The sequence below is a fragment of the Botrytis byssoidea genome, assembly GCF_014898295.1.
Source record: "Botrytis byssoidea strain MUCL 94 chromosome Unknown BBYS_001, whole genome shotgun sequence".
In the NCBI taxonomy this organism is placed as follows: Eukaryota; Fungi; Ascomycota; class Leotiomycetes; order Helotiales; family Sclerotiniaceae; genus Botrytis; species Botrytis byssoidea.
In genome coordinates, this window is record NW_024065842.1 from 1813022 (window position 1) to 1840070 (window position 27049).

Consider the following 27049-nt stretch of genomic DNA (forward strand, 5'->3'; position numbering starts at 1 on the left):
TCCTGATATGCTCCAATCCGATATGCATATCCAGGTCTTTGGATCTATGGCTGTTGTAGATAGGACATCCATTCATATAGCTAGTACTTGCCGAACCTCCTTTTGTGAGACATGTAGAGACAGGTTTAATAGACTGAAACTATGGAGTTATATTCAGATTTGCTACAAGCTTTAAAGACCTCGGTGGATTGACTGCTCTATTCACAACGAAGTTCATATCTTATGTCACTTTCTACCCCATCATGCACATCTTATATCACACCGTCAGAGGGATCAAAGTAAACAGAATTGATTTGATAATTTAGTGAGTTATTAAGAAAGTTCTACCTGTATGAACAAAATCAACTAAATTGCAAATTGTGATGACCGTAGACCCAAATATCGCACTTACTGCTGTGTATGTTCTTGGATTATATTGGCCAATGCAGTAGCAAGCGAATCCTCCAACAACAAACGGGCTATAGGCTTGGTCATACGATTTGTTGTCGCCTTGACGGCAGCTTGCGCCTGTCTGATGGCAATCTCAGCACCACGACCAAGACACCGACGCTCAAACATCTTTATTGTGATTAGTTCACCAGTGTCAGGATCTTTGAAAATTGAATCGGGGAGTAGGAGAGGAGGAAGAGGTGCCAATGACGAGGACGGTGCGGCAGGCGCGGAGTTGGATGTTGCAACAGGATTGGAGAAACCAGGTAAAGCAAGTCGAGCAGCTAAAAGCGATGAAGGGGTTGGGGCCGGAGGCTTGGGTCTGGTGGTTGATACCGAAAATTCATTTGGAGTCTGCGAAGTGCCTAGGCCTCCGGGAACGGCTGAGGTATTGGCAAAGCCCTGAGAGTCTTGTACCAAAGTGTATGGACTTTCGGGATAGACAAAGTCTTTAGGGTAATTTTTGGGTGCTTGTATCTGTGCCGAAGCTGATGTATTTGGAGGCTTGAAATATCCCTCAAAATGATTTTGAGCCAGTTTTTGAAATGGGATTGCCATGAGATCCACTCGTTGTTGACCAGCTCCAGAGACAGGTATTTCGCAGGCAGCTTTAGATGTCTCTGGAGTCTGACTTTTAATTGGCTGGACAGGTTTTGCAGAGCGGCTTGGGGTCCCTAAAGTCTCCAAGATGCTATCAAAGAAATCTGCAGTTAACGCAGGTGCCGGCTCAGCAGATTCTGAAGTGAGAGGTAATTGTCCAATTTGTTGTTGAACAATGTACTCAGGACCGCCAAATTTACCAGGAAACTCTCCATATGCACTAGATAATTGAAATCTATCCCACAAGATCTTCTCAGTCCAGTAATAACAAAAGTCCAAACCAGTCAACGGATATTGAGAAATGACCGAAGCAAGTTCTTTTTGATACTCGCGGTCGAAATCATCTGTCTCAAAGGATGGGTGTATGCTGCAAAGATTCAACAGCATGGACTGATGATGTCTCTGATAATGAGGAGGCCGGACGTAGTAGTTCGACATCTTGGGAAAGTAAAATGTGTCTTGGATGTTGGTGATTGCGTACTCCGAGTTATCTCTGATCACAGACGAGGCTAATTTTTTATTGTAGGCGAGTATGTTCGAGTCTCTGGTTGATTTACCGTGTAGTTTTGTTGCTTGAATGGTGACTTGCTTATGGTCTGGAAATCCATGGAATCGGATAATCCATATATAGTCAAGTGAAAGGAAGCAAGATACGGCTTTTGCTTTGGATCACAGAGGACCCTAAAGATACGTTTTCTCATGGTTTTCATACTGTACAATTGTATTAGATCTATGCTAGATAGTACGATGGAAGATCGGGTTCAGAATCAATTGATCTGGAACTGGCACATTGATAGCCGTACTTTGTGGTTAAAAAACATCAAGGAGTAGCAGTATTTCTGCCTGTGGTCAAAAATGTATCATAAACCCCAGATTTATAGCTTTAAAATCTATCAATGGGGATTGATCGATACCAGGAAGTGTAACTTTCTTGAAGGAGAGAGCATTCTTATTGTTTGACACTTTCCAATAGTACCGGTAATTTGATGAGACTGACAAAAAGGTAAAGGGCCACGACACTTTCTTGTAAATACCTCGTGCCGACTGGTTGTGCTCATTCAAGATTTTTGTTATGATATACATAGTCATTTAAGACGGTTTAGAAGATTCGAGATAGGCTCGAAGATCATCCACAAAGAAAGAAGAGAGATCCGCAACTGCCGAGTCCCAATTGCTCCTTGATAAGTCGTTGAGAAAATTTGTCTCTTCTCTTAAAAAAAGTGCTATATCATCTTCAAAGCATTAAACTTGTGCGATATTAAAGGCTTTTTGGATATCAGATCTTACTAAAGACATCAACATGCTTTGGTGGCAGAGCACAAGAAGAAGCACGTGTACTAAAGCTCAACCATCGAGGTCTACACTTGTCTATAAGCAAAGTTTGAGCCAGAGTAAGCTGTATCGGAATCATGGAAGGTTATTAATCAGTCTAGCAATACCTTTGATTGATGATTGAAGACGGCACTCATTCTTGCTATTTATAGCTTCCCAATTAACGTGTTTTCCTGGAAGAATGGTGATAGACGCAGGTATGAAGGAATCCGTAGGGAAGTCTACCAGTATAAATTCGTCAGGTTTTCAAACTTGCTCTCTTAGAATTGAATACCTGTATCTTATTGTCCGAATTTATATATTCATCTCATATGGGAATGAATTTAAAGACAGAAAGTGCTGTCATAAGAAACCATTCTTACTTTCCAGACTTACCCAACAACTGAACAACTGAGTATTCTCTATTTTTTGGGTATATATTTACAGAACCTCTATGGTCCTCCATTAAATTACACGGCCTGCTGGCCCAATGGCAAGGCGCTTGACTACGATTAAAGGAACCAGTCCTTCAATTCGACATCAAGAGATTGCAGGTTCGATCCCTGCGTAGGTCAGATTTGTTTTGCTTTTTGCATGTGGATGTGATGTGCGGGGCTAAAGCAGGGGATAACGAAGGGATCTTTACATTAGGCGATGTGTAGCGGTTTATTTTTTCCAAATAGTAGTACAGAACCCTGTTAGTTTAGCTAATCTTTTCAAAAGATTTGACCTCATCTGAAGTACGAGCATCTAAGACATAACGTTTAAAAGCGACTACATATTACTAGAGGGGTAAGAGGGAGCAAATCCATGATCATCTCCTACTCTACGATACTACTTGTTGTCTTTATATAAATTCTATAGAAAGATCTGTCAGCTTTGAAATTATCTCAACATGACCACGAAAGACACAAGATGGATGTTCTTGATTGGAGAAAAGAGTGCGTGTGGTATACTGTATAGTTAATTTCCTCGGCTAACGCTTACCTCCTTTATCTATCCTATCACCACATCAAAACTCATAACAAAGAAATATTCATCGCTTTAATGAACATTTTATTTTCAGACATTGAAGTTTTACATATCCTTTTGATACCAATTGGCTTTCGAGAAAAAATAAGAAAAAAAGAGCAAAGTTTGCACATTGGAGCGGGGTAAGTGGGGCACCAGAGGCTCATGCACTGGGACAAGATCAAATTCTGCAAAAGCATGATCTGAAGCAGAAAAATACTGAAACAGCAAGAAATCAAGTTGGTGGAACATTTTATCATTTAGAAATAAAATTATCATGCTGAGGGTTTGACGGAAAGTTGAAATGTTTTCTTTGCACTAGCCTAAACCATATGGTTTATGGTGAGTTATATGGTAATATGAAAGTGTGAAACTAATTACATGATATCTGTTAGGATAATGATACTGATTGAAATAAAAATATAAATCAGGACAAAAATATGAGTTGGGATAACAATGATGTTTTCGACTGCTCGCCCAACTTGCGTTGTACAGAATATCCCTGGAAACTCAAACCTCTTAATTTCTCGATGATGAATCAGACAATGAAAGGAGGTAACAGATCAAAATCCAATTCTAGAGTTCATGGACGATTCTTTGAAAATATGAAGTGACAGTGTCAAGTGCTCAAGCATCAGATCCGTGCCCTAATAAACTTATTTATATGATTATTCATCCAGAGCCGGCGCTACCTCTTGGAAACAATCAGCTTCAGCTCCTACACGAGTTTCGAAAACAATGAAGAACGCAGGACCCTGCTTTGTGCTCCGGTAAATTCATACCTCTATCTCTCATAGTTTCGATATAGTTATGTTTCAGAGTTATAGGGAAACACAATATCAAGAGTATTCTATGTCTCTATATTTCGACTTCGATACTTCAACACCCTCACCATCAAGGTTCTCAACATCGATTCCAGTAACGGCCTCTACATAATATGACTTCAAATCAGCTTTTTGTACCCCTCCGGTATCATATTCCCTGATAGTCGTTTTTGGGCTTGCCTGAGAACTTTCTTGAATATTCGTTCACCTAGCTGAAAGAAACATGATGTGGGCTGAATCTCATCAGACTTCTTCCCCTCTCCATTCCGCAGAGAATTTCAAGTGGAAGTTTCGAATTTATTGTGTAAACCTGCTAGAATCGATTTTACAAATTTTTCATTGGTAGAGTTCCTAGATTTCGAAAATACAGCCTCAGCGTAAGTTTTCCATGAAGACGATGTCTGGTACGAGATGGAAGTTGATAATAGTGCAGTGAAGTATACATATTCAAATAATACCTGTACCATGAGCCTATTTCACATGCTTATACACCATGAAGCCGCAGGAGAAGATGAGGTACGCCCAGAAAATATAGTCAAAATCAAGGCATGCATGCTCATAACAAAATTTTTGATTCCTATTTATCATCGAGCCCATCAAGGTACCCCTAGACGTGATTCAGTCATCACACTTCTATCATCAGGAAGCAAATAAACTTTCAACTTCGTACCTGCCAAGATCCAAACCAGCTCTAAAAATTGTTGAGCGGTACCGGTATTTAGGACAACCAAACTAGATAATGGTTCCGGCAACGAAAACAGCTAGTGTTAGTTTAACAAAAACTTCGCAATCTTACCCAGAGAAATAAAAAAACGAGGGGATTCTTATCAATACCATGGCACATACATATTGGCATAAAAAATTGTATTGATCCCTTGGAATCCCGGCCTTACAAACCCTTCCACTTTGATATTTTCCTACCCCGAGACTCTTATCTCTAAAAATAGGAGAAACGAAAACATCAAAAGGCTAGACGGGATACTGTCCCCAGAAATACTTCCCAGGCTTTTTCTCTAGCTCTAGCTCTAGTTCCGACTCGGCTAGATATGCAGTATGTTTGGCGCAAGACGAATCTCGAGGCAGAAGTCTTGGCGATGGGGTGCATATTTGGCGGGAAGCTAGCGCGGGGTCGTTAGTAGGTTGTTAGTTGCAATTAATCAGGACATCAGTTATGACGCGTGTAAAACGGGCTGACTAGCTGGATAGGCTAATTGATGGTTGCGGGCCTTGGCAGTGGATGAATGGGGTTGAGTATTGGCTTGGTGGTGACTTGAATGAGTGTTGTACATATTTTGGTGTTTGATAAATCTAATGCTAGTCGAAGACGAAGTCACATAGAGATATAGTACATCGGAGAAGCACATCAGATCATTCACCAAGGACCTAAAGAATGAGGTAAGACGTTTGTGTTATTAATTATCCATTCCTTAAACCATTTTATAATCAAATATTTTCAATATCGAATCCTTTCAATCATTAGTATGTACCCATTATTTCATTTTGTAAGTCGATACTTTGTGATTTGATAACCATGCCCCTATTTCCGCGCCCTGTGCCCGTTCATATCTGTCGTATGCAATGGGATCTGTCGACCCAAAAATGCAGTGAGGGGTGTTTTATTTCCATTCCGATATCACCAGTAAAAATCCCTTATTAAATCCGTTGTGACCATAAAATGTATTATCAAGAATAGAAATTGTTTCGTCATATGATGTGCCAGAGGAACTCTACAAGAGAGCAGCAAAGAGACCAATAGCAGCCGCAGCCAAAGAGCCACTGACCTGGTAAGCGTTGGCAGCGCCAGTAAAATCAGCGGGGGCGGATGTTGTGCTGGAATAGGTATCATCCGTTGGGGTGGCAGTGGGAGCCTGAATCTGGCCATCACTTATTTGAGAGACGACTGCACCGGCAAGAGAAGTGCTCGTTTCGAGTGTGGTGGCGCTGGTGGGGGCCTGGATTTGACCATCGGGAATCTGAGAGATGACGGCCGCAGGTACTTCAACACTAGTAGGAGCTTCGGGAATCTGGGAGATGACGGCAGAAGGAGCGGCAGCGCTAGTAGGAGCCTGGATCTGACCATCGGGAATCTGAGAGATGACGGCAGAAGGAGCGGCAGCGCTAGTAGGAGCCTGGATCTGACCATCGGGAATTTGGGACACGACGGCCGAAGGAACTTCAGCACTAGTAGGAGCTTGGATTTGACCATCTGGAATCTGGGAAACGATGGCCGAGGGAGCAGCAGCACTAGTGGGAGCCTGTATTTGACCATCGGGAATCTGAGAGACCACCGCTGAAGGGATAGCAGCCGCGGATGTTGCACCTTGAATTTGTCCATCTGGAATCTGACTGACAGGAGCACCGGTTGGAGATGGTGCGACGGAGGTAGCACCTTGAACCTGGCCATCGCTAATCTGAGTGATTGGAGCACCGCCAGCAGATGTAGGAGCTTGAATTTGTCCGTCACTAATTTGAGAAATTGTAGCGACCGAAGTTGCACCTTGTGGTTGCCCATCTGAAATTTGAGAAACTGCTGCAGATGATAGAGAAGCGATGGCAGTGGCAGTTGCTTGGCCATCAGTCGATTGTCCGACGACGCCAGATCCAGCAGCTGAGCTGCATGCAGATGTTTGGATCAAAATTTGGGAGCATTGTTCGCCCTGCGATTCCGTGTACAAATTATTGAATGTACCTGAGAGGCATCTGTTTAGAATCGGAAAGTCAGTATTGTCTATCAGAGGAATGTCTGAAAGAAAATTGAGGGATAAAGGCTACATGCTGGGAAAGAAGGATTTGTTTAAGGAAGGGGGGAAATGAGGCTTGAGAACCGGGCATAAACCCAGGGATGAAACAATTCTAAGACTTGTGAACTGTTTACGTACTGGTAGAAAACAGCGGATCCTCCAAGAGTGAGAGAGCCGTTTGAACAAACAGACCAACCACCGGTATAGATAGCTCCAGTTTGTGGTGGGCCATCGAATTGGAACTGAGTGTTTGACGCAATGTATCCCGTTCGGTCCTGTTGGTCCTTGAGAATACCATCGTTGAGTGTGACGGCAAGGGATGATGAACAGTCGGCACGCTATAGATGGGTTAGCTAGATCACATCTAAGCATAGATTGAAAGAAATAGAAATATATTCACCTTTTTTTGACGCTTAGCTACACTGCTGACATTTACAGTAGAGATTTGAAAAGCTCCAGAATAGCTAGTGGCACATCCATCAGGGGCAGATGCGGTTGGGGTAATGAGAGCTGTAACCTGAGCATATGCGGCAGATGCCAAACCAGCAACAACAACGAATGTGGTCTTCATATTGAGTTTGATGTAAGAGCGAGTGCGTGTGGAGGAAAAGGACTAATCCAAAAACGAATGAGGATTCTACAGATGATCTGAATAAATGGAATGTAACAATTGTGGTATGAATGGCAGGATTTTGTTGTTTATGTAGTATTCTGAATGACTACTAGCTACTAGTATATAGATACTTAGATACCTAGTGAAAGCAACCAGTCAGAGACGGCGCGGGGCTATTATTTCCAAGACCTTATTGGGATAGGCAGGACAGTAGCGCTGCCCATTACCCAATGGAATATTGACCTTATTGGTTATTGAATCACTTGATACAAAGTTTGACGATTGACAATGTAGAAGTGGTTAAATTTGACCCAAGTATACCTAAGTTACCTTCCGAATCGCTGGATCAATGAGGCACAATACATCACTAGTCTAAACATCTGGTGGTGATTGGTAGCCATTGGCGGGGTAGACAACCATTGAACGCTCTCTCGATCCCAAGTGGTGAATATGCATATTTTGTGGGAATAGCTGTACAAAGCTAGAGGAAGAGGAGACTTTTCTCCATGTGAATACAACCAATACAGAATAAAGATGCTCGGAAAGATATGCATGATCTTCGGGTTTTGTGTGCTATAAGATAAAAGAATGGCAGGACAAGCCTGGGCAGGACAAAAAGCTGGTTGGAAAGTACGTGAAGTCCCGTATAAGCTCGATTGCCCCAAAATATACTTTCCCAATTGTGAAATGATCGCCTCAACAACACGAGTATAATTGGTAGAATTACCGTTTGCATTAGTGTGTTGCGGAGTAATTGAGTTTATACGGTGGTGCTAAGAGGGGTAACATTCGCAATTAGTCTTGGGGATTCAGGACATTTTAACCGGAGAAATAATGCTAGTGCTAGTTGGCAAAACTACTTGCTAATAGCGATATAAAAATAGAATGGATTTCGATGATTCTATGAAGTTGAAAATCGAAGTAGATGCGTATCGTACTATGCAAGGAGAGGAGGGAGAGATACGGCTGGTAGTGGCTTAAGATAGAGGGGTTAGCATCTAAAAGCCACGAGGTATCGACTATGAAGATGTCACTACATCTGTGCGTTACTGGGTGAATGAAGAGACTTTATCCAGATGATCAAAGTTTATCTCTTTGCCAGTTTGTTATTGAAAATTAAGAAAATAAAAAGAAAATTGATTGATGTCGAAAAGTGCGCACTGACATACTCCTTTGTCATATAATACAAAGTTTTTTTTAGCGTTTAGGTACGGAGTAACGTGCCTTGAATACGCACAGTCGTAGGAGCACTGGTGGAAGCTAATCGAGGTTTAGATAAGCTAATAAATATCTACACTGTTGCTACTACGACGAACTTGGAATCTAATCCTGCAAGCATCAACAATAAAATATCTACCTAGGAAGGTATCACGGGTAATTATCTAGCTATTCTCGGTATTCTCGTATTGTAATATGCCCATTGGAATCACAACATCGACAAATTCGACACCAAGAAACAAGAACCTCAAGACGGATTTCCAAGATCCCCGGATTTAGTTCAGCCTCTATCTTTCAATCCATGCTCAACAAAATGCTCGGCGAACATTAGGTCGAAAAATACCTCACAGAATTGATTATATGCACGTCATCATCATCATCATCATCATATCCTACTCAGATCCGCAGTACGACGGATCACAGCACTCTCCTTATCTTTTGTGCTCTCGGACAATTGATCTGTGAAGAATCGAGAGATACGTCGTCAGTACCTTCACTAATTGGTTAGTTCTGTATAACATGCATGCTGTTCCAGATACAACGAGACAGCGACCATGATGAAGACCTTGTTCATTTCAAGTTGTGGCTGTGAGACAAGATCCGACGGCTCTACAAGAACCAGAGATATATCCTCGAATGACATGATACAGATGGTCATATCTCGTTGGTATTGCTCGCTCAACCACCAGGGCGATACATACCTGAGATCAAGCCGACGCCTCTAAACGATCGACAAATGATTGCAATACAAACAGGCTTCAGGACGCTAATGCGGGGTTTGTTGCACACAAAATAGAGCAAGACGAGTACAATTAGCAACACAAGTACATCACAAGAGGCACAGACATCGAAGAATCACAATGACGGGTACATTGCACATACGATCCAAACCTCTTCGCTCGTCAAATGATGTTGAGCCTGAAAGCCCAAAGCACCCGGCAAGATTTCATACATACTCATCAGTCTTATTTGAATTCATTTTAGGGTATCATTTAAGCTAACAATTACATACAATCGCGAACCCTTCGACTCAACACCTCAACCTGGCATTCTATAGTCTATTCATCGACACACTCTGACTCTATCAATTCTATGATATCTCCGTATTCCGATTCCCATCTGCCGACAAGTAAGAAGTTGTTTTCAGACCAGTGCAGCTTGAGGAACATATAAGCGAAAAGGATGTTATTCGAAGAATGGAACAACCTGGCAACATGCACAAAGCTCTTTCTGCGACTGGAGAGTACAGTGAAAGGAAGGGCACAAAAAATATATCTCTTTCCCTGGTTATATTCAGATACAGCGAAGAAAATTTCCTTTTTCTATTTGGTCTCTATGTACAAACTTAAACGAGATATAAAGAGAATACATTTCAGCGGTCCATCTGAAGTCTAATTCAGTGACCTAGCCAATGCTCAAATAAATATATATATTGGGACTTCGAATGATTTGAAAGATATGGATCTGCAAGATTGGATTTGGTACCTTACTGAGTGTGCCCCGAGGATTCTTCAAAAGATTCAGGATAATATTCATCTGATAGCCCTCCAAAATATTGTTTGTCAAGTCTAAGCCAAAGGATCCGGTAAAGTGACTGGTGTATCCGTCCTCAACTTATTTGTAATCAACCCCTCAAAGGTACTACTCCAGCTAACTCTTGGAGTCAATGGATCCAATCCCCAAAGCTCATCCAAGAACCCAATAATACTCGTATGCGTGTACTCGCCTCCCTTGTTCCTTCCCTTCTTCTCCACCACTCCCTTGCCAACCCACGGACTGATTAAAAGCGTCGGAACGCGTACACCCAATCGTTTGAAATCAAATGTCATGTTCTTTCCATCAGGTGCTTTTTCAGTATATGTGAGATCATCTCCAGCCGGTACGTTCGTGGGGGGAGGAACATGGTCACCGAAACCGCCGTGCTCGTCAAACGTGAGGATAAAGAGGGTTTCGTTCCATTGTGGGGACGATCGGATAGCTTCATAAATTCCTTTGATGAAGCTTTCGCCGGAGCTGATAGGTGATGGGGGGTGGTATGACTGATAAGAGCAGCACTCTGGGTTGATATAGGTGAATTGGGGCAGTGTGCCTGCAGCCGCGTCCTCGTAGAATTTTGTCAAAGGGGCAATATTAGTTTTATATGCTCCAGAGCTAAGGGTCCAGTTGTAGAATGCAGCATCTGGGTTAAAACCGAGACCAGGACCGAGGGTGGAGTTCTGGTAGTTCATCCAGGTGATGTCGTTCTCGGAAAGTTGTTCGAAGATGGATTTTACTGGCATACCGTAAACGTTAAAAGCGTTGTCATTTTTGCCGTGTCCATGCGATGTTCCACTCGTGATGTAGGCACGATTGGGATTGGTAGGGCCCGGGACAGCAGCGAACCAGCGGTCGAAAAGAACGAAGTTTTCGGCCATTGTGTTGAAGACCTTGACTTGATCAGGGGTGTAGTAGTTGATGGCTTCGGCGGCACGGGTCTTGTTCAAGGTGCTGTAGGTGATGGATTGTTCTGTCACAAAACCACGCATGCTTTCGGATTGTGATGCAGATGGATGATATGTTGTGAACACTTGTATATGTTAGCGAACGGTACAAGTTGTCTGATAGTCCGGACAAGCAGATTGGAGGTAAGCTTTCATTTTTGAAAGCAATATATCATCCAATCGAATTCAGCAACTCAAAATATTTGAAAAATTTGATTTGCTTCAGATAATAAAAACTTTTGATTACTGAACTGCGGTCCGGACTATCGGGAACGCTAGAGTAGCGATAGAAATAAAGGAGAACCATACGTTGCATGTTAACACCACTTATACTGTGGTTTGGATCGTCTGCTGCAACATCATTGGCACGAGGCCCAGCACACACATCGGCCTTTTGCCCAGGATTTGACGCATTCCTTTCTGTCTATCAATTGAAGTCCAACAATAATTGTAAGCTTTTGGGTAATCTTACATAGAATTGCAATAATTGTGGTGCAATAATCCATCAATAGCTGAGTTGTAGCTAAGCCCACCGGCGAAGGTATCAAACGATCTATTCTCTTCGACGAGAACGACAACATTCTTGATTCGACTTTTCCACGAATGGTCAGTAGTCTCGTGATACTGGACATTCTGGGGAGCAGCCAGAGCAACGCCAGATAAGGCTGCAATCGTTATCACCTCGAGACCGAACATTTTGATACCAATAAAGATATTGTTTGGCATTGATATCAAGTCGTGGAATTGAAGATTCTTGCTGCTTCATATACACTCCCGGCCACCGCCGGCCGTGGGACTGCATTTGATAGCAGAGCACTAAGCACATGCACGTGTAGCCTGTGATAGGACAATGCTACATCATGGATATTGAAGTTGTACAGGAGAATGCAGATGGATATTCCCTCGACCCTGAACTTGCAGATATTTCAGAAAGTAGAACTTTCTACCTTCCTAATTCTTCGATCATCTTGCACATGGTGCAAACTATTGGTCGAATATATACATACGCGAGGACCCTGATGTTACTATTTCTTAATAATAGTTTGCACGGAGAAAGTTTACTTCCTTCGACCTCAATCAACACTGGCTCGACTGGGTCAGATTTCGATATCTGAAAGTTGAAGGTGGGGTAAGCCGTGTTGATCTGCGGATATATGTATCGGCTTTTATCCTTCGCAGCCAGTCGAATTCCGGCAACGAGCACGTGTGGGAATTGAAAGACGAGTAGGAAATAGTGAATTAATAAACACGGGAACCGGCAAAGTAACATACCTCGAAACATCTGTCTCGCTTTCTCTATGCGGCTAGAATCAGAGATGTGAATAACGAGCTTACATAATTCACAATAAACCCCTCTCAGGATAAAGCTTGAAGCTTTGGAACCAAAGTTCCAATCGCTCCGTTATGTCAGCTATATCTCTCTCACACTGATGAGCCATATGTTCAGGCGTGATACTTCGGCAGAAGACTGAACACCTCGTCTTCCGGTCATTTTCGAATTAAACGATACACATGTAGGAAATGTTGAGAGGGGAATGGTGGGTGATGACAGAGCTTTATTAACCAACGAGCTAGAAGAGCACTTTTTGCACTTTTTGCGATAGGTAACAGCTCGAATCTAAGATAAACTGTGCATAATATCTATCACAAACTGATAATACCGGGCATAGGAATCAAGGACATGAACGGGAGAAAGCTCGAAATCTTTCTGGATTCTCGTGTATCACGTGTACACTTCCTGTCGTGATTTCCCCCACTAAAGATACGAGGCTGGGAATACTCCGTGTGTCTCGAGTTGTGTTGTGTTGTTTGCCGACCTCGGGGATTTTCTTATCTCATCAGGGATGGGAGACTTCTTCTACATATCTAAGTATTGACATCGGTCAATTCAAGTGTTACTAACGCGGACTTCGTCATAGACAGCTCTGTCTATGATACTTTGAGGATGTATGGAGGCTAAGTGCTATCATACAATTTTCGAGCCGTAAAGGTATTTGTCAATCGCTAGACATGACCACTAGGTTGATACTATTCTATCAGTTCGAATTTTAACTACAACTCAGATTCCAATATAGCAAATTCTCGCTGTGAGGATATCGGGATCTGTTACTTTTATTAAGGATATACATGTTCTCGTATAGAAATTTCGACTGATATCGACTTAGTAGTATTCTACATTACGAATAGTTTCGATTGAATACTACTGGGTGACAATCTTTCATTGCTCCAGTACAATCAAAATCTTCTCAAAAAAATCATGGTATCGTTTGATATCTAGCTTCCAATGAATTCGGAGAACCCGGTATTTGATATCTTAAGAATATTCCAAATTGACAGGTTTAAGGATATAGGTCTTTCTACGTTCAAAAAGAGGTTTCCCGTAAGAGGTTTTGACTTATTGATATAGCAAGTGCAAGCTTTGATAGATGCTTCTCACCAAAAGTCTTCGGATGAACTTCGTTGTGTAGTATACTTTTGATCCATCCCACCTTGTTACTCATTTATCTTATCTATGCGGGGCAACCTTTTCCAGGATGAACCGCAATCGAGGAATGCCAAAGGAGATATGCAGGAACCCATCATCGTATCTTGGTATTCTTGATCATCTTATCGGTGGGATATTCCAAGACAAATTACTAAGTATTCATGGTTCTCAAAGCAGTATTCCACTTGTATCCCGTTGTTGAGAGTATAAATATCTGCGTTGTTTCTGTCGTTTGGATGAACAGACAAGTATCGTGAGCGATTGGAGGAATTTAACTTGATCAATCTGAGACTATGGCTTTCAGAATGTTGAAATCGGCTGCTTTGACAATGTCCCTGATGAGCATGGCAAATGCTGCCATCTCAATCTCGAAGACCGGAACTACCGTTACTGTTAATGGCATCAGTTATTATGTTGGGATTGACGCGGTTGCAACCATCCAGTCCAAGCCGAGTACAGCAGATTTGGTTCCTTTGACGGTTATGAAAAGTTCAGAAAAGAGTTTCACTGCTGCTTCATTTAAATCATTAGTTGCCAACTACACTGCCTTTGACGATGTTTTCAATCCCGGATTTTTGGAAGGTATGCCGATCTTCCAGCCCCAAATCCAACAATCGTTAACCTAAGTAGCTGTCCATCTTGTTGGTTCTACTAATTCTAGTTCGTTATCAACCGTTTGTCATGAATATGGAACTCAAAAGTTTACCAGCGGTTCACACAATCAAGTGCCTCCAGGGCCATACTTTCTAACACCAAATACAGGCGAGCTCTTCAAGGCTTATCGTCTGTATTCTGATGTACAAGATGCTTTTACTGAAGGAACAATTGAGAACTCGGACGGAACATTTTCTGTTTTGAGTGCATCCATTCCTGGGGTGCAGAGTTCTACTATCGGGGTGCCTTCCAGGCTTTACTATACTAAAACCGCTGAAAAGCCCCTCGCTGGAGTCCGGCTTGGTGTTAAGGATATCTACGATATTGCAGGAATCAAGACCAGCAATGGGAATCGAGCGTATTATGAGCTTTATCCACCAGCAAATGTTACCGGACCAGCTGTCCAGAGTTTGATTGACGCAGGAGCAATTATCGTCGGGAAAATGAAGACATCCCAATTTGCTAATGGGGAAAGTCCAACTGCGGATTGGGTCGACTATCACTGCCCTTTCAACGCCCGTGGTGATGGATACCAATCCCCATCCTCTTCTTCTGCTGGTCCTGGAGCTGGGATTGGTGCCTATGATTGGTTAGACCTTGGCATTGGATCCGATACTGGTGGAAGTATTCGTAATCCATCTCAAGTCAATGGATGTTTCGGTAACAGACCATCCCATGGGATGGTTAGCTTGGATAACGTCATGCCTTTGTCTCCGACTCTTGACACCGCCGGCTTTCTCACCAGAGATCCAATTTTGTGGCACGAAGCTGCTAAAGTCTTGTATGGAAACAACATCACAAGTAACTTCACTGAATTTCCCAAGAGGATCTTGACATCAGGCTTTCCGGAGAATGCCACAACAGAGGCTGAATCAGTCTTACTTGATTTCCTGGCGAAGTTAGAAACGTTTCTTAACTCGACAAGCACGACTGCTCTAGATATGGGGGCTCTATGGAACGAAACAACCCCATCTGGAGCAAATAGCTCATCAATTGACGACTTCCTCAGTCTTGTCTATCCTACCCTCATTACCCAACAACAATACAGTCTTCTTGCCGAACCGTTTTATGCAGATTACGCCGCTGCGAATGATGGCGCCCGTCCTTTCATTGACCCCGTACCATTAAGCAGATGGGCTTGGGGACAAAACAACATCAGTGCTGATGCAACCAAACAAGCCATTTATAACAAAACTATTTTCATGGATTGGTTCGCCGCGGAAGTTGTACCTTCTAGCCCCATCAGCTGTAGTGAAAGTTTGTTTCTCTATCCTGGGACATTAGCAGAAACGTCGTATAGAAATGAATACACCGGGTACGTAGTTTTTTTCTCACATATCTTCATCAAAGCATCTAGTAGTCCGGGCTGTAGTCCATAAATCAGAAACTCAAAACATTCGAAGCCCGGACCCAATTTTTTACTAACCGAGATCAATGAAACAGTCTCCCAGAAGTACCGTCTGGATGGTCTGTCAGCCGCGTCTCCAACTTTGCCGAAGTCCCCGATATGGTGTTCCCAATAGGTCAAGCTGCATACAATTCTACCATATCATTACAAACAGAATATCTACCGGTGGCAATTGACATCATTGCGAGAAAAGGGTGTGATGGGATGATTTTTGAACTGGCGGAACGGTTGTTAGAAGAAGGTATTCTGGTGATTCCCAAAGCAGGGAGTGTAATGTATTGAATTTAGCGATTTAATTTTTGATAGTTATTTAATGTCTATATACCAGTTCGTCGATATTGAAGCTGTTATGTGAAGATTCCAGATTAGAGGCTCATATTGTTGCGGGTAAGTACATATGGTACCCTCTGCAGTCAGTTGCTCAAACGCATTGCCCGGACATCAACACCTCTCGTAAATACTTTGTAGACTATTTGCTTTGCAAAATCTAGGATTCATCTCCACTAAACTTTTCCAGCAATGATTGGTAGCGAGCCATACATTGTATATTCATACAGTCATTATAATCGACTGCGCTATAAACGTTTCCCTTTTATATCGGTACTTCCACTCCCATTCCCAGACACAAGGGCTACCAAAAAAAATGTATGCAACGCACACTCTTAACAGACAAGTCCTTATAGAGAAGGTTCTCCTGTACCGATCTCAGTCGAGGGACGCTTTACACTTTATTTCAGAGCCCATGTGTTTAGGAGCAGAAGTGGGAGTATAGCTATGAGAGGGAAACCCTTCGCGAACCTTCCTCCTTTCCTATCAGTGCTTTATGACGATTCGAATTTATATCATTATCCTAATTTATACCATCTTCCCAACTGTTCGAGTACAACCTGTAGCTAAGAATTGGTAAACCTATATATCAGGCTGGTGTTTGGGCATCTTCTGATAAAAATTTTTTTTGAATGTGACTCGCAGTGATCCAAAGTTTTGAATGGTCTTAACATACATATCATATAACAAAAGATGCCTGATTTAAAGTGTGGAACAATTCGATCTCATTTTTATGTTTCTGCCTAGAAAACAATTTTTAACAAGTCTCTGCCCCTCAAACAATGTGTCTAAGATTTGCCAAGAGGCGACAAAAAGGGTATTTGAAATCCTACCGACCCGCTATACCCCCACAAGTACTCCTGAAGCTACGATCCTCCCAATTCATACAGCGTACGACTAACCAACGCCAATTCGCCGTCCCATAATCCCTTCGTAGTGTATTCTTTAATCGATCTCCATTGCATCATGACCTTCGTGATTCTCGACCTCTTCTGGTCCTATCTCCACCGCGGGAACTTTTTCCAATGAGATTACATTAGGTGTCCAATCCATATCGTCCTCCATAGGACGTTCCCCAATCTGTTGAAGTGCCGTTTCCATCTTGTATCTGGCAGCTTGCATGTCTGTTACACAGAGCTTTTCCCAATCGTATAATTCAGTCCACAGCTTATGAAATTTTAATTGCCTCGAGTGGTCAGAAAGCAGGCTCATGAGGTCCTCGGCTTGTTGTGCCAAGCCACGTAGCTCCTGACTCGAAAAAATATGCCGATGAGTAGCAGAGTTTCGTATTCTAACAGCATTAGCCAGGCATTGGTGAAGAGATTTACCGTGCGAGGTAATGGCTTCTGGTGGGACATTTTCTGGAAGGACCGTTCTCCATGTAGACAGTTCAACCGCTTCCGAGCACGTCCAATTGTTCCTTTGTAGTACGTCTGGAATCCATCGCGACGCAAAAGTATAACACCCCTCCTCCATGATCCGCTGCATCATGCCGAGAATGTAATGTTGTACTTCGTAAGGAAGGCCGAGGTCCGGAGAGGCGTATGCAGGACTCGAGCCATTATACGCATGAGCCATCGGTTTGTGTTGCGAGGCTGGCGTGACCTGAGAAGGGTTAGAAGATAAAGAGAGCATGTCTCTCCAAGCAGATGTGTAAACATACCATTGTCCAAACCTCTTGACGATTTGCTGTTTTTGATCTTCCGGGGTAATCGCGCGGTGCCCATTGACTGGCGCCCAGCCCACCAGAACTCTTCCGTGGCTCATTGTTTGCCAATTTGCCATCCAGAATTATTTCGCGGGTTGTTTCGATTGCCCGGTTCTTACTCATCTCTCTTGAGGTATGCGAGTGGGTAGTAGAGACTGGCGCATTCTCTCGCGCGGGATTCTTATAGCTGGAGCCATTGTAACTCTGGGAGCGATAGCTGCCGGGGGCCCAGATGCTCGTTCTAAGCCCGCTCATCCTTTCCTCACATTCGAAGAACGCCCAGGTGTGTCCTGTTATGTGTGTATTTATTGATTGTAGAGAACAAACTCTTTGATGGTACGTAAATGAGTGTGAGGCGGAAAGAAAGCAAATGACACTGATAAAATATGGAAAAGAACAATTGAATTGGATGCAGTATTTAATTTAATGGGCTCTTTATACAATACTTATTTTTATTAAGATAACGTTAATCATTCTTCAATTCAAAACAAACCAAACTTTCAATACAATAACTTTCCCGTTCTTTTCAATCTAATAATAATAGGAAAGTTATTGGTCGTAGCCAGTACATTTCAAGCATATCCAACTGTACAAAAGCGTCGACCGGAACAATAGATTTTCCGTTATGTTAAGATGACCTGTAAAGCGGTGAGAATTCTGCCCTCGGGTACTTACAATACGCCTAATCGATAAAGACTTTCCTCAAGTTTGTTTCGGACCTGGTTACTATTTGTCGGCTTTGCTCGAACCATCAATTATAATCAACCGCATTGCAAAGCTTATAGCTTGACGTCTATAGTGTAGTCTGGGGTTTATTTCATGCTCTGTTTCAGAATAATTCTTCTCCATCGTCCCTCACCCCCGCCCACCCCCTGAAAATGTACGCGAGCGTGATATATTTCCGGGCTGACGGGATGTCAATATCTTTTTACCAATACAGTATTCTGGGTTTGTGAGGGCCATATCAGTTAAATGGTTGGATATGGTAACACAATTTGCGAGTTAAACTGTCTTGCCGTTAGCATTGCTCAACAATAGAAAGAGAAAGATCGCGCCTATTGCATCCGGAATGTCAATACCACTCTACAAGCGCTAATCCACTTGGGTACTGAAGACAAAGATAATTACGATTCTAGGTGCTTCAATCATTTCGAACAGATTTTCTGCTCAAAAGAACTCTGAGAACTTGGTACATGTATTGCTTAGGAAGTATTCTAACTCTGTGGGACCAATCTGATGCTTCTCTCATCTTCGCAAATATTCGCGACATGGTTATTCTCTCTTGCAAGTGCTCTTACACTCATTCCACTCTCTCTTACATTCCCAACACCACTCAAACAGACATTTGCAAGTCATGTGCAGGCAACCCTCATTCTTTTCAATCACGAATTTACACCTAGGACAATTTCTCCAGCCCTCCTTCTCCGCCAAAGCCTGTACTGCTAGACCCTCTTTATCCTCTTTACAAACTCCAGAATGCTCTCCATTACCGCAAGGTGCGCATGTACGATGCTTGCATGCTTGGCAGATTGCAATGGTTCCGTGTATGTTGGCGGGTGGAATGAATTTAGCACATTCTTTGCTGGAGCAGTAGCGAGGATCCTTGGTATTTTGCTCGAGAACCATCATCTTGTAGGAGCTGATGAAAGGTGCATCGAGCCAGCGAGAAGCGAGGTTGGTTACCACATTCACCTTGCAGCACTTGAATCGTGTCTTGGATGAAAGAGCAGATTGGAAGGCACCTGATTGAGTTAGCATTCATGCAAGAAAAATTGAAACTGGCTACTTACCCGCGATACATTCTCCACAATAAGCGTGTTTGCAGGACAGTACACACATCTTGACCTTTTCTCCCGTCTCCATGCATGACACACAGTCTGCCTGTCTTGCCTTCTTCTCCTTCTCAGCTAGCTCACGTGCCTTTTTTGCATCTGCGACCCGCTGTTTTTCCTTGTCAGCTAACTCACGCGCTTTCTTAGCATCGGCAACGCGCAGCTTTTCTTTCTTCTGGGCTTCTAATTGGATTTTCTTTGTGGCCTCCTCATTTGCTCGGTCCTCTCGGTCCAATTTAGCCGTCTTCTCAACTTGTTGTCGTTGCAATCGCTCTGTCTCAAGCCTCACTTTCTTTTCGGCCTCCTTGCGAGCTGCCCTCTCTTTCTCCAATTCGGCCTTCCGCTCTGCCTCAACAACTTCTCTTGCCTCTCTTCTTTTCCTTGCCTGTCTTTCCCTTTTCTCCTCATCCTCTGAGACTCTTCTGGTCTGCTCCTCTTGTTGATGGACTTCTTGTTCCCATTGAGCTTGAGCGGCCTGCGCTGCAGCTAAGTCCCTTTGAAGCGAAGCGGCCCTTTCTTCATCCCTTCGAAGCAAGATCCTCGCAAGATCCTCTTGCTCACCAAGTCTTCTTTCTTGCTCTTCCCATTCACGTTGTAAAGCGGCAGCGCGACTATCCTCATTCTCCCACTCGGTGGCAATTCTGATAGCTTCCTCCGTTTCCCTCTCAAGGCGTGCGGCCCTTCTTGCGTCAGAAGCAGCTTGCTCTTCTTCAATTTGAGCCTGCAATCTTTGCGCTTCTAGTCTATCTAGTTCAAACTGAGATGGCGAAGGGCTTCGGGTCTCCAGATTGCGTGCAAATCGTAGCTGTAATTGAAGAAGATCATCCTCACGGTCCCATTCAGCTTGAAGTCTCTGAGCCGTGAGTTCGTCAGACGTTAAAATCGAGTTGGAACTAGAAGAACCACCTGAGGTGAGTTTTGACCGTGAGGTACGTGGGCGTGATGAAGACGCTCTGCCCTTGTGGCCTGAAGATTGAGGCTCCATTCGAGATTTCGGCTTTGACTTAATCTCGGGTGTTTTCTCGGATGAAATGTGAGATCGAGACCTGGATGGGGACTGGGATCGGGGTTTTGACCCCGTTGGTGGGACTAAAGGTGGCAAGAGATGCTTGAAATAGCTTTTCATATTCTCAGAAACTTACTCAGTGATCGGGTTGAAGCAGTGAAGGTCTGTAGATCTGTCGGTTTCGTAGAGCAAATTCGAAATCACGATGTTGAGTTCTTTGGTTCCGTTCAAGGGGTGTTGATGTCCAGATCCATGAGAAGAAGGCGACGAATAATCGTTAGATGGTACTGCCGTGTCAGGAAATATCCATTTTCCAATTGAATTGTCGATCTACAGGTCCTCGTTTTCGAACGCGCGCTTCTGTACCGATGTTTTGTTATCACCTGGATTCAAATGCAGGCCAGCTGCAAGTTCTCTCTCTCAGGATAGGTCCTGGCCGGCAGTTCCTGAATCGACGTCTTCACCACGACTCACCCGCTTGTTGAGAGCTGGTGATTATTCTCTCCTTCCAACCTAACAGAAGCCCTACCGCACCAATTCTTTCTTCTTTTCTTCGTTGTACTTGCGAAATTCTAAACAGTTTCGATGTCTTTTGTATTGACGAGGAAATCCAGCCTCGAGTAACGAATGTTTTTGGTGAAGTGTGATGAGATAAGAATTGAGAACGCGATGGAGAACGACTGTTAGGTGGGGAGTGGAGAAATTAGGATTTATGGATAAAGCACATTTTCACAGACTCGATCGAAATTATAAAAACCGGTCTGGGGAGTGGAGAAGCTATCTCGTGGGTGCAGCGAGGCGAGTGTGGAAACCTGTTGTACATGATCTAGAGGAGACAGCAATGCAACGTTCTGTAGATATGATTGGTTGAGACCGACGAATCGGTGTGGACTGACATGGCAGAACCAACAAGGAAGAACATGTGATCTCCACATCGGGCTGGCCTGAATTGACAACAAATCATTTTATGGGGCTTTATAGTGGGTCCTTGAGGGCTAGAAGCCTCAGAAATGGATGGAGCGTGGGAATTGGTGAGGCTGGTATCTGCAAGAAAGTTGACAAATCAATCCGTCGTTTCTTCAGAGAAGGAGAACACTTGGATTGAGTCATATCTTTTTTCGTTTGGGATTGAATTGCACGCGTCGTGGCTGTTGGAAAATACATGGATACTCGAGATACTACAGAGTTCGTGCTTGAGATTGTCATTCTCCACAAAACCAGGGGGGTTCGCTTCTGGGCTTAGCGCGAACCAAACCTTGGCAAGGAACAGCTCCATCACATGATTAAAACTCTTAAAAATTGCTAAACTGGTATATACAAAAATAAAATCATGCTCTGTATCTTCTTACGACCAGGCTGTCTTTGCCATTAACAGATCCTGCATCTGTGGTGCTATTCTTGTCCAACCTCTTGTTGGCGATTGTGATATATAACCAAGCAAAAGCCATTAAAGCAAGAGCCACTAAAGTCATAATAAGGGAATCAGTCATTCCTTCGTGGTAATGTGGTGCCTGACTAGTCCTGAACAACCATGAACTAGCAAATCCACCGACGTTTCCAATACCAATTACGAACCCTGCTGCAATGGCCCTCTGGTATGGAGTAGCCGAGTTGATCATTGGCAAGCTGTATAGGAGAGGTAGTGATACAAAGGTACCTATGCTAACAAAGTATAGACCAAGCATGGAGATATGTGGCGCAGGGGTCTTTGGTTGTCTGAGAATGATGAAACCAATAGCTGTGATAAGGTAACCAATAATGGCAAAGCCGGCACGGTGGTTGAAACGGTCAGCTGCATATGCAGCCAAGAGACAGGCTACACCAGATACGATAAAAATAGGAACGACTTGACCCTGGACTTGTGGTGTGGTGTAGTGAGGATGGAAAGCTTGCACAAAAGAAGCAGCAAAGATGGCGACAGAGTAGGTTGTAGAGCAGGTGAGTACGTAACATGCGGCCCAGATATAGTTGAGACCATTGCTCAAGAAAATCTTCCATTCTGCGACGATTCCGACGGTTGTTGTGCGGGCCTCAACCTCAGTGGCGATGATTTCCTTCTGTTCTTCGCTGAGGAAAGATGCCGTTTCGGGGCGGCTGATGTTGCAAAAGAGACATGCAAAACTGATGGCTAGGGTGAGGCATCCCTCGACAATGAAGACCCTAGGATCAGACGTTAGTTTTTACTCCTCAATCTTTGCATATTATCAAATGAACACAGATGCGGAAGATCCAGTAGTTCAGGCTACAACCCGACAACAAACGGCTTTCAATGTATGAATCCACTTTGAGGATTGTGCTACCCTCACGCATTGTACCGCCTTCAAACACTACATTGTCTTTGAACGTTATACTGCTTTCAGACCTTATGATATCTTTGGGCCATATGTTGCTCTCAATATCATGCTGCCTTCAAACATTCACCATCCCGAGTATTAAGAAATGATTGGACTCACCATCGCCATCCCTTATACCCATTTGAGCTGTGGATATGAGCAATACCAAAAGCTAAAATATTTCCCACAACATTTGAACCGATATTTGCAACCATAAGCATACTAACTCTCCATTGCAGATGCACTGATGGATAGTATAAAGCACAGACGAAGATACATCCGGGAATGAGCCCCGAGTCGAACACTCCTACAAGGAAGCGAGTAGCTAGCAAGGCCGAATAGCTTTGGTCAAACCCCTGGCCCAGAGTGACGAGACCTGTTGATTCAGATTAGATATCGACGCATAGGACAAGACTATGGAGATAGACGTACCTAGAAGAGCAGTCATGAGAGATAGATATCTCATGTATGAGAAGTTGTATTTCCTTTCCAAAAAACGCATGAGGAGATTACTGGGAACCTCAAATAGGATCAGCGGTACCAAGGGAATGGTAACTGAGATGAAAACTTTCATGGCATCCATCTTCAATTCTTTTGGCAAGCCTTGTACCATGGCGGCACCAATATTCGTTCGGCCCATGAGAGACAGAAAGTTCAAGAAGAGCATGGGTGTGAGAAGATAAAGATCAAGTTTCAAAGCGAGCTTCTTATCGAATCGAGAGGGACCAGCAAGTGCCAAATCATGGCTGGTCTCTGTAGCGGAGTGTTTTTCGTCCACTTGAGACACTTCGGCGATTAGTTCTTGTGCCATGTTTTCGTTGAGCAGTGGTACTTGAACAGTAGATGAATAGCCCTTTCTACCAGACAAACAAAGAATAGGGATTTGAAGGGTTGAAGTACAAATCTGATGGAAACAATCTCGGTGAGATGTAGCGATTGGGAATGTAGTATTTATCGCAAGATTCGCCTTGCAACTCAACATGCAAGAACGCCTTTACCGCAATCATCTAGGATTAATTATTGATATTTGTGGAGAATTCCGATGCAGAGTCTGCCTAGACCAACCTGTAACAACCCTTTAGCAAGCATAAATCCAACACTCGTTTCGACATGAGTTTTCGGTAGAAAGAAAAACGAGTCCTGTAGATAAAAGGATATCGGCACATGGACGTTACCCAATCGATTACGGGGTCTTTTCCCGATACAGATTACTCATATGAAGGATGCATATGCAGAATTTATATTCCTTGTCATTCGCTTGAGTCTGCAGCTTGCCCCCGTCGTGACGGGGGTGATCGACATGGGGTATTATTTGGTTACGCGCAAGTGTGTTACCCCCGCGCCCCCCTATCTCTCTAACTCGTATGATTTCGCCATTACTCCGTATACCACTCGTGGTATCACACAGCTAGTGGGGCGTCGATATGGTAAATGAGTTACAATCTTGTTACAACCGAGTCCAGCTCTAAATTTCAAACGCATTCCGAGGCCATGTTTACTCTAGGCCCTCATAGCCCTTGTGGTATGTGGTAGACAGGTGCTAAATTGGAGATAAAATGATTCCCCCTACTATCCCATCTGGAGCCAGCCCTGCCGAAATCTAATCGTCTACATACTTTCGGATTTATCAATCTCTCTTTCTACGATGTAAGATGTTTCAACCTTGATCTTTTGATCAGGGACTTTGTCATCACGGATGATATTCTCCCTGCTATTGCCCGAATGCATAGAATCCATCTCAAGATCGTCGTCGCCAAAGCGTTCGTATTGTGAGCGAGGCTTTGACTTGTCTGTAGTCTGCAAGTGACTACCCAGAGCTCCGAGATTGCGAGATCGAGATTGAGATTGAACCCCCGATTCAATTGTTGTATCACCAAAGCTAATCCCAAATAATCGTTTAAAGAAGTCTTCCATGATCTTCAGAACGGTAGGAATACAGGCTGAGATGATTCCGAAGTTGACTTCAAGCTGAGAGACGAGTATACCGGTTGTAGCACCATCTTCATAAGAATTTGAGTAAGCATTGTCGTCTGTATTGTAATAGTACTGAGATCAACTTACAAGGTATATCGTTGAGATTTTGAGAGGATGTATAAAGACCCTTCAAACGCACACACCCAAGGATGATCTCGCTATTAAAAGGTTAGATATGGTCATATTGTTTATGAGGTAAGTGACGACTTACGCAAGAGCTAATATGGTCATGATCAGTGCTATAGTATATTTTCTCTTATATTGAACATGAGAAAATAGCCACCATGGAAGAGCTGCGACCACTATACTGGCGAAGATATTCAAGCCAGCATGAGTAAACCAGAATGGGGGTTTGTAGAAGCAGTGGGTTTGTCTTAACGAGTGAATCCAATTACTCTTGAAGTCGAGGCCGCATTGAAAGGCTGAAACGATGGAGCAGCTGAGAGAATACGCCGCGATGTATAAAATCATTATCTTGCAACATTTGTTGAAATTCTTCATGTGTGGAGTCGAAATGGCCAAGAGGAGTAGACAAGTAGCAATCTTCGAAAGACCACATCCTGCTTTATAGAATATCTGATAGAGATAAAACATCTATATAGGATTAGAACGTATTGCACAATCACGGATTTTTCGGATGGATGCCAACCTGAAGTGTAGTCTCAAGTTGTGTCTTGCTCAAGAGTTTCGAGTGAAGTCCAAGTCCCCATTCCGCGCCTGATCAACCGCTTAGCGTTTTCCACCAAATATACCACAGAAATACTTACTAACACAAGCAATCACAGTCAAAATGATGGCAAGTACCTTGTAGAAGTGTTAGAATCATCGTATGATATTCTGATTGAGATACTTACAGATGAAGCAACGATTGCTAAGTCGGAGACCAGCATCCAGTATCTGGGTTCACCGAAACTTGGTGTCGAGTTTCCAGGCGAATTGTTATAGCGATATCGACCCCATATTCGCAGACAAACAAAAATCACAACGAAGACCATTGAAATAGTAGCTCCTTCAAGAACGACCGCCCCGCGAGGGTTACTCGCAACCGGGGGACTGGTCGATACATCGACTGTGCTCATTGTGAAGACACTTGCGCGAAAGAAAATACAATCGACAGAAGATCGACCAGCATAGACAATTGCCTAGTAAATCCAGTGGATACTATAAGGCTGCGGGGACGTGAATGAATGATATACTTTATTTTTTGGGCTCACATGTTTTTACAGAAACAATGTAGAACATTTGCTGTAATAATATGCATGGTCAAAATGACTGCTGTGAAAAACTCTACCACTGATAATGACAAGGTATACTGTTCATGTAGGAACGATATGTCGAATGCGCGAGGGACCCATGACATTTAATTCCAAGCCTCGCAAGCCACTAAGCGGCAACCGGTAGTACCTCTGCTATGTATTCCCTTGTGCCGCGAATAGGGAATAACTCGCGAGTGAGTTTTAATGTATCATAAGAATCTTGAAGGCTGATTCCAGCAGCTGGTATCTTTCGATGCATGCTCTACAACAGGGTTAAACTCAGTTCCCGTCGCAGGAATGGAGGGCCTGCATTTGTGTGGGGATTTACCAGCCAGATCATCGTGGTTTCTATATGGCCATAAATCCTTTCGCACTCGGGTAAACCTGAGATCAAAAGGCTGCCTCTACAAAATGATTTTGATTAAATCGTATGACTTCATGAATCTAATTCCGCAAAATCGGACAGAGTCGTGGACAATTGCGCAGTCAAGGTGTCTCATGAACTTAAATTCAACCCGCCCGAGACATACGTGTATAAGTCCCTGGTGATTATATAGTAATGTTTGAAATGGAGATTATCTACTCCTGCATTATTAATTGCTGTGGGGCCAACACCAAGTATGGAATGTTGCATATACCCAGGATCCCAGTCCGATGGTCGAAACCCAGAGTTAAGGACTTTACGGCGTCTTTATAGGGCAGAAAAGCCGGCAGCATCTTGAACTATCAGTGAAAAATGAACTTGGAAATAAAAGCGCAGCTTGCATTGGAATACACGTGGAACAAGTTGCCAGAAGATTTGGAGGAAAACGAGGAAGTAAGTTGTATTTTCAACCATT

The 27049-nt window shown here is 43.3% G+C and overlaps 8 protein-coding genes across 8 annotated transcripts; 1 reads left to right on the plus strand and 7 right to left on the minus strand.

Moving 5' to 3' along the window:
- Positions 1–387: 387 nt before the first annotated feature.
- On the minus strand, positions 388–1467 carry EAE97_000549 (uncharacterized protein; the record flags this gene model as incomplete). Its single annotated transcript, XM_038871059.1, has 1 exon — positions 388–1467. One exon carries the CDS (start codon positions 1465–1467, stop codon positions 388–390), a length of 1080 nt encoding a protein of 359 aa, XP_038738420.1.
- A 4435-nt stretch (positions 1468–5902) lies between these two features.
- EAE97_000550 (uncharacterized protein) lies at positions 5903–7487 on the minus strand (the record flags this gene model as incomplete). The annotated part of the gene is made up of 3 exons (XM_038871060.1): positions 5903–6875; positions 7055–7254; positions 7317–7487. The coding sequence occupies 3 exons, from the start codon at positions 7485–7487 to the stop codon at positions 5903–5905; spliced, it is 1344 nt and encodes a 447-aa protein (XP_038738421.1).
- Positions 7488–10315: 2828 nt separating this feature from the next.
- Positions 10316–11923, minus strand: EAE97_000551 (uncharacterized protein; the record flags this gene model as incomplete). Its single annotated transcript, XM_038871061.1, has 3 exons — positions 10316–11313; positions 11537–11643; positions 11700–11923. 3 exons carry the CDS (start codon positions 11921–11923, stop codon positions 10316–10318), a joined length of 1329 nt encoding a protein of 442 aa, XP_038738422.1.
- A 2082-nt stretch (positions 11924–14005) lies between these two features.
- On the plus strand, positions 14006–16056 carry EAE97_000552 (uncharacterized protein; the record flags this gene model as incomplete). Its single annotated transcript, XM_038871062.1, has 3 exons — positions 14006–14294; positions 14343–15681; positions 15810–16056. The coding sequence occupies 3 exons, from the start codon at positions 14006–14008 to the stop codon at positions 16054–16056; spliced, it is 1875 nt and encodes a 624-aa protein (XP_038738423.1).
- A 746-nt stretch (positions 16057–16802) lies between these two features.
- Positions 16803–18064, minus strand: EAE97_000553 (uncharacterized protein; the record flags this gene model as incomplete). The annotated part of the gene is made up of 2 exons (XM_038871063.1): positions 16803–17706; positions 17765–18064. 2 exons carry the CDS (start codon positions 18062–18064, stop codon positions 17047–17049), a joined length of 960 nt encoding a protein of 319 aa, XP_038738424.1. The 3' UTR covers positions 16803–17046.
- A 1017-nt stretch (positions 18065–19081) lies between these two features.
- Positions 19082–20767, minus strand: EAE97_000554 (uncharacterized protein; the record flags this gene model as incomplete). Its single annotated transcript, XM_038871064.1, has 2 exons — positions 19082–19551; positions 19600–20767. The coding sequence occupies 2 exons, from the start codon at positions 20765–20767 to the stop codon at positions 19082–19084; spliced, it is 1638 nt and encodes a 545-aa protein (XP_038738425.1).
- Positions 20768–21975: 1208 nt separating this feature from the next.
- On the minus strand, positions 21976–23791 carry EAE97_000555 (uncharacterized protein; the record flags this gene model as incomplete). The annotated part of the gene is made up of 3 exons (XM_038871065.1): positions 21976–22807; positions 23101–23356; positions 23413–23791. 3 exons carry the CDS (start codon positions 23789–23791, stop codon positions 21976–21978), a joined length of 1467 nt encoding a protein of 488 aa, XP_038738426.1.
- Positions 23792–24588: 797 nt separating this feature from the next.
- EAE97_000556 (uncharacterized protein) lies at positions 24589–26033 on the minus strand (the record flags this gene model as incomplete). Its single annotated transcript, XM_038871066.1, has 6 exons — positions 24589–24980; positions 25042–25112; positions 25166–25548; positions 25604–25671; positions 25722–25758; positions 25809–26033. The coding sequence occupies 6 exons, from the start codon at positions 26031–26033 to the stop codon at positions 24589–24591; spliced, it is 1176 nt and encodes a 391-aa protein (XP_038738427.1).
- Between the last annotated feature and the right edge of the window lie 1016 nt (positions 26034–27049).